This window comes from Otolemur garnettii, unplaced genomic scaffold, assembly GCF_000181295.1.
Source record: "Otolemur garnettii isolate 467f Iridium unplaced genomic scaffold, OtoGar3 scaffold00351, whole genome shotgun sequence".
NCBI classification, from domain to species: Eukaryota; Metazoa; Chordata; class Mammalia; order Primates; family Galagidae; genus Otolemur; species Otolemur garnettii.
This window is the reverse complement of record NW_003852746.1, coordinates 84,665-91,817: the sequence shown is the minus strand read 5'-3', so window position 1 is coordinate 91,817 and position 7,153 is coordinate 84,665. Positions and strand designations below refer to the sequence as shown.

The following is a 7,153-nucleotide window of genomic DNA, read 5'->3' as shown; positions in this document are numbered from 1 at the left end:
ACCCCAGAAGTGCATTAATGTACATAGTTACCATTCAATAATAAAAAAAAAAGCTAAATACAGAATAAAGTAATGTTATACTCAAAAAAAAAAAAAGAGTTTGACTTTTGCATCGCTTGCACTGGGCTGATGGGGTTGGGCATTTGCAAGTCCCCTGAAATCATGGAGACAAAAGAAGTGTTTTAAAACATTTTAAGCAGTTATCTCCATGGGCTCAGAGCCGAGGGAGCAGGCAGTTTCCACCTGGAAGGGGTTTGCCAGCATATTTTTCCATCTACCTGCCTGAGGCTTAGACTCCTAATTAGCCTGAATCTGGGAGGCAAAGGGACAGAGTTAACAATAAACTTCTGGGAATAAAATCAGGTCTCCAATTTCTACCTGGAAGGAGATTGTATATGCATCAAGCAAACAACTTTTACAGCTCCCACCTGAGGGACTGGCTCCTCAATCACTTACCACTAGGAATGGACAGGACAGTGTATTTTTTAGACTCCTGAGACCATAGACAGCAAATAGATTAGTTTAAAAGGAGCACCTTAGCACTTCCAGTGAAATTTTCTCAGCAGGCATGGAGGGAAAATGGGCAATAACTCATAGCTTCCTGTTTTCTCCCTGAAGGAGTTAATCAGCACACTCCCAGCAGCTGCTGGAGAACTATTCTTCTAACTTGCCTGCACATAGACGCTGATGGGTCTCATGAACAATAGAACTCTAGGAATCTAAACAGGCATGTGAGCAGTTTCTCTGCCTTCTCCTAACTGTCTTGCTCTAGCAATAAAGCCAGGTCTCCAGTTCCGCCTTGGAAGTGGTTTGTACATCTATTGAGTGCCCCAACTTTTACAGTTTCCACTTGAGGGACCATGTCCTAAATGATCTAGCTCTGGGAAAGAATAGGGCTCTGCATTTGTGAGTCTCTCTTGGCCACTAGGAATAAAAATGCAGTTTTTAACAAGTGGCTGGGTACTGCAAATGAGTAATTCCCCATGCTCCATGTAGAGCGATCAGGCAAAAATTCCCAACTCACACTTTATCCTTAGAATGGGTTTAGTTGCATACCTAATATCCTGACTTTCCCAGCTCCTGCCCATAAATCAGAGCTTTAATTAGCCTACAGGTGGGAGCTGACAACACAGACAATCAGAAGGTTTTAGAAACTGCAACAGGCTTGTAGGCACTTCCCAAAACTCCTCCTGCAGGTTCTTGTGAGATAGTCCAGCTTCTAGTTAACCATATTTTCATGTCTCCAGGTTGTTCTGTGCCCTCTGTTTGGAAACCTCTGTCTGTCTCTCTCTCACCTTAATAAATCTCTACTCATCCTCTAAAACCCTTCTCAAATTTCCCTTGGAACATTTTATAAATTATCTTTTATTTATCTGCTGCATATACTTCCTAGGATATATCCACATGAGGGCATATATAGCATTTATTGTTTTTATTTGTTTAGCTATTTGTCACTCCACATATATTGTTAATATTTCTAACTCACTTCATTTTTCATGCCAGGAACAAAAGTAGGCTTTTGAAAAATATTTATTAAATAAAAATACAAATTATTTGATGGTTTCTTATGAAAGTTTATTATATCCTCATTTACCAGCACAAATTGTGTGATTTTGAAAATTCAAGTTAAATCACTTTCTGTAAGATCATGTGTAGCATTTTTCTCATTTATTTTTGCCACAATAAAATGTTTAGATTGGCATGAATGGTAACATCCCCTCTCCCTAATCAGATACTTTTGAAAATATCTATAGCTGGATTGATGAAGTGGCCTAGGAAAACAGGCAGGTGGTCGAGCCTCAGCTTCTGTGTCCACAGCATCAGTTTCTATGTAAACAGCAGGCGTCTTTCTTTTTAGAGCAGTAGCCTACTTGTGTTTCCATATAATTACAATATTTTTGACAGTAGCCTTCACTTTTCTTGCAGTTGACAACTTTGAAATCTGGCTCAGGTTCTGTATGAAGAAATAGCTAACATCAGCCTCTTAAAACCATCTCAAGAATCAAAGAGTAAATTTAAAAACACCAAAATGAAAGAAAATGAAAACTAAAAAAAAATCAAGCAGTGGTCATTTTAGCCCTTGGGAATGTGTTGGGATGACAATGGATAGGAAACAGCTTTCTGCAGTTCATAGTTTTAAGTTTTTTTTTTTTGAATAACTAATCCTATTATAGATTATGGTCTATGGACTATTAATAGTCTATGTGATAGACTATTCTAAACTATAACATCAACTCCAGATATATAATTCTGCTCCTTCTAAATCTCTTCTAGCCAAATAGGAATGATACTCCTGTCTCACAGAAATACTGTTAGACTAAATGACATACATTGTTCATATTTGTGGCGCAATAATTGCATTTTTCCCCTTCTCTTGAGAGCAGAATCAGATGAGTGGGTCCATTGGAACTGAGACCAATTATGAAGGGACAGAATTTTGGGTAGAATGCTATAGGAATCCAAGCTGTTGGGGCTCTATCTGCTGAAAGTCACCAGCAATCTGCCAGCACCATCCCATCCTCCTGGCTCTTGCCCGCTGAGCTTCTGGCCTAATCCCTCCTATTTCAGGGTCAGCAATGAGTTCAGGAATAGGGAAGCATCTTGGAAACTATTGTCTCCTCTAGGCCCTTATGGTTATGAAGCTGGCCCTGGACAGGTGTTTGGGCTCAGACAGGAGCCTGGCCCTATTTGGAAAAGTCCAGAGGAGCTTCCATAGGCTCATTGCCCTTTGTCATTCTTTGTACTCCTCCTCACCCAAGCAGACTGACAGCACAATCTGTTCTCTGCCCACCTCTCCAGGAAGCTTCCCTGAATCTCATTTGGTACCTGGCACTTGAAAGATATTTAGCAAATTCCTGCAGACTGAATGGCCTCCCCACTCAAGGGAGTAGGGTTAGAAGGTTCTGCCAGTGTCTCCTCTGGCTACTGTGTGTGATGTCAGTGATTACAGACATGGCAGGTAAGTTGCTTCTTGGCCCCTGACACTCTCAGGTCTCATAAGGCCATAAGTGATCCAGCCCTAGCAGAGGCTGTAGAACTCAAAGCCCTTCTCAACAGGTAGGGCAGCTCAAACCACCTACTTTCTTTTCCCCTAACAACTGCTGTCACCCATAGTGGCCTGTACAGCACCTTCCCTGTACCCCTTTCTTCAACATCTCCCAAGCAGATGCCTTACTTACCCTGATATGGGGGAGTACGTGGTGGTAAGACATAGCGTTTTACTTGTTGGTGTGATGAGTGACCAGGAGATTGTTCCCCAAGTTCTCTGGGACCCTCAGTGCTTGAGTGGTCAACATATTGGGTTCCGGACAATCCTGTCAAACATAAATACCCAGTAGACCAAGTTCAGAGTTTTGTGTCTGGAAAACCTATGGGGATGTGGTACCTCACTTTGAGGGATGATTGAACATGGGTGATTGAATAGGGGAGCTGGCAGGGGTTTCTGCATACCTGTGTATGTGTTCATGTGCACGTGTGTGGAGAGAGCAGGTAAGTGGTGTGAGAAGATTGTGCAATTAGCAGGGAGCCTGAATACCTCATTAAAGCCCAGCTGAGCATTTGCCTCAGATGTCCCCAAGATAGTTGTTGTGATCCCCTAAAAGTTAAGATCCTTCTCTGTAAGGGGAAGTGAAACATCAAAAAGATAAGAAAATGAAGTCAGGGGAGGGAGTCTGTCTTTCAGGAAGCCATTGCCATTGGTATATTCACAGTGTCATTTGCAAACACAGTTTGGAGACTTCCATCCATGGGTACCATCCAGAGCATGGACCTCCCTGCCCCTACCCCAGGCTTCATCTCTCCCTGCCTGGCCTGGACTCTCATTCCCAAAATGCCCACTGCCAAGAATCCTGGCACCCAGGTCCACATCATCTTTCTGTTTTACCTGAAAATAGCAGGACCACAAGGAGAAGGCTGGTAAAAGGAGGGAGAAATTGCTGCTTCATGTCTACAGTGGGGACGGCAAGCCGGAGGTCCCAGGGTGGGCAGCCCCATGCCTCTGTTTATGGAGCAGGCTGGGAGTGTGGGCCTGGCGTGTGGGCAGACCTGAGGACACATGTTAAGGAGTCATCGTCCTACTGCTGGTGGGAAAACACTGAAGCCATATGTGTACTTCTCAGGAACAAAATGACATGCCTGAGTGCTTTGGGTGGAATTGGTGATTAAGAAAGAACAAGCAAAGAGAAAGAGATGAATAACAGAAGATGAAAGGTGTGGAGAGGCAGAATAAATAAGCCATTATCATAAAATCACCAATTTCCTCAAGTGCTTCTCAATAGTCCTTTGGTATTCCTTAAAACAATGACATAAATAAAGCTGCTGCACCCCTCCTATTCTATCTGTTGGACACATTTATTTTAGTGTAAAAAAGTCACTTATTAAGATAGAAAACATCCCAGGTAGGACCTGGGAAACTGTCATTTCCTGAAGTTATATAGACAGTTCCAAAACAACTCAAAATGTTCCTTTCTATTCTTTCTTTTCCCCAAGTCTCTCTGTGTTTCTTTATTTCCCCCACTTCTTCATCTCTCTTGACCGTCCCTTTTCTATTTTAACTAATTTGAGTTTTTAAAATTTTTCTCCCCCGTTTCTATTCTGCTCTTCCCTAGACACCTTCTGTTGATGCTATTGGATTAAATTTGACTATGATAAGAGGGAAAAAAATCTGTATCTGAATCTGGTTTTTCTCTAAACAAAAGACTCTTCTTCCCCATCTTCTTCATCTTCTCAACGTGAATGAGTTTTTATTTGCTGCATTACGTCAGTCATGCATCACCCAGACAGCCTGTTTTGGATTTAACAAAACTAGCATAGGGTTTGGTGGAAGAGTTTGGCAATCACAAATATGCAATACAAGGTCTGTGAACTCTGGAAAGGGCAGTGCTTATGTCATGTGTCTCATTGGCATGTGCATTTTGTTCTAGACAGAAAAAATGTAATTGAAAAATGTAAATGAAAATACATACACTCTCCTGAGAGAGGGGAAAGTGGATGGAGAAAGAGGCAGCAACAGAGACAGAGACTTGGGCATCTGGGAAGTGACAGCGAAGCCCAGTGCTCTGGACGTGTGTGCACAGCGGGCATCTCAACTACAGAGTGCAGCAGTCACTCCTTTCTAGCTCTCATAACAGATTCAACTCTGTGAAGCAGGAAGGGAGAGCAGTAGCATCACTCACATCTCTTATTTTAAGGAATTAAGAAATCTCCCATTCGAAGATAACATTGGGAACCAGGCACAATGGCTTACACCTGTAATTCCAGCACTTTGGGAGGCTGAGGAAGGAGGATTTCTTGAGGCCAAGAGTTGAAGACCAGTCTGAACAACATGGTGAGAGCCTGTATCTATAAAAAACAGAAAAATCAGCTTGATGTTGTGGCATGAACCTGTAGTCCCTTACTCAGAAGGCTGGGGCAGGAGAATCACTTGAGCTCAGGAGTTTAAGGCTGCTGTGAACTATGATGACATCACTGCACTCCAACATGGGCAACAGAGCAAGATACTGTCTCAAAATACAAAAAACCCAAAGAAGACATTGGGGACACTGCAGAGATGGGCAGTGACTGGCCGATGATAAGGTTCATTAACAGCTCGTTCCACTAGATCAGTGGTTGTCAACCTGTCAACCCTTGAGGGTTGAACGACCCTTTCACAGGGGTGACCTAAGACCATCAGAAAACGCATATTTCTGATGGTCTTAGGAACCGAGACACTACTCCTCTATCTGTCTCCAGGAGGGTCCACCCACATACGAGTAACCAGACTGATGACATCATTGCACCAACAAATGTCAGGTGCATGTGACAGGTTGGTGCCATAATGTACTTATGCAGACCAGTCACACATGTGTAGAGAGCAGCTACTGTATAAAAAGAAGCTGCTGTGTTGAAAGCAGCAGTATTGGAGGTAAAACAACATTTCATGAATTATAATTACTGGGTAAATGTAAAATCATGTACTGTAAAATTATTAACTACTGCAAAAAAAAATTTTGTACCATGGGGACTTAATCTGGATACTGATTGGTCTTTCTATATTCAGCTGTGGTTGATGTGAATACTGGCCCTTTGTGATAGTTAACAGGTATGTGAAAATAACAACACAGAATGGAAACTCACAGGAAACTTCAATAAACTGTATTGACTGAACTATGCCATATATCATCTTTTGTATTATTAAAGCTATTGTTACATATTATTTTCATTAGTAAACCATCCGATGACAATGGATCGTGTAGAGAAGAATGTTAAGAAAAGAAAATATAGTGGGGATTTTTACAGTATGGTTTTACCTCAATAATTACAGCAGGAATTGAGAAACTGTAATGTGTTATTTGCTTAGAATCTGAGCTTTGCCAGCAAGGATACCAACTGTTTTAGAAGCAAAGCTAATGGACTTCGAGAAAGCCAGACTTGACACTGGTGGCAAGTACCACAAACAAAATGTAGCAGCTGTTGAAGCTTCATATTTGGTGGCACTCAGAATCACCAGAGCTGTGAAACCTCACACCATTGCTGAGGATTTACTGTTGCCAGTGGTCAAAGACATTGTTCAAGTTATGATCAGAGATGAATTTGTTACAAAATTGAGTGTAATTTTCTTATCTAACAACATTGTCCACAGAATAATAGATGACATGTCTGCTGATATTCTTGATAAGATAATCCAGGAAATTAAATCTGCTCCTCTTCCAATATATAGTATCCAGCTTAATGAATCTACAGATGTTGCAAACTGTTCACAGTTGCTGGTTTACGTGAGTTATATTAATGATGGCGACATTAAAGATGAGTTTCTTTTTTGCAAACCTCTTTTTTTTTTATTGAATGGTAACTATGTACATTAATGCACTTCTGGAGTACAGTGTGGGGTTTTCACATGCAATCAGAAATACTTCCATCAAACTGGTCAACACAGCCTTCATGTCATTTTCTCAGTTATTGCTTTAAAACGTTCACATTCTACTCTTAGAAAAATTGACTTGTACCCTTGTAAGATAAACCTCAGAAGTGATCCCTTCAAATCCCCTCCCTCCACCCATTCCCCCCTCCCGTCTCCCTCACCGTCCCCATATTCTTAGGCTATTTGGTTATAGCTTTCATATAAAAGGTATAAATTAGTTTCATAATAGGGGTGTGTACATTGGATACTTTTTCC

The 7,153-nt window shown here is 41.4% G+C and overlaps 1 protein-coding gene across 1 annotated transcript; it reads right to left on the bottom strand.

Annotated features, from left to right (window-relative positions):
* Positions 1-1,820: 1,820 nt before the first annotated feature.
* LOC100955747 (sperm-associated antigen 11-like) lies at positions 1,821-3,944 on the bottom strand. The gene is made up of 3 exons (XM_003803595.1): positions 3,884-3,944; positions 3,180-3,314; positions 1,821-1,954 (listed from the first exon to the last, which is right to left on the bottom strand). Exons 1-3 carry the CDS (start codon positions 3,942-3,944, stop codon positions 1,821-1,823), a joined length of 330 nt encoding a protein of 109 aa, XP_003803643.1.
* Positions 3,945-7,153: the final 3,209 nt, after the last annotated feature.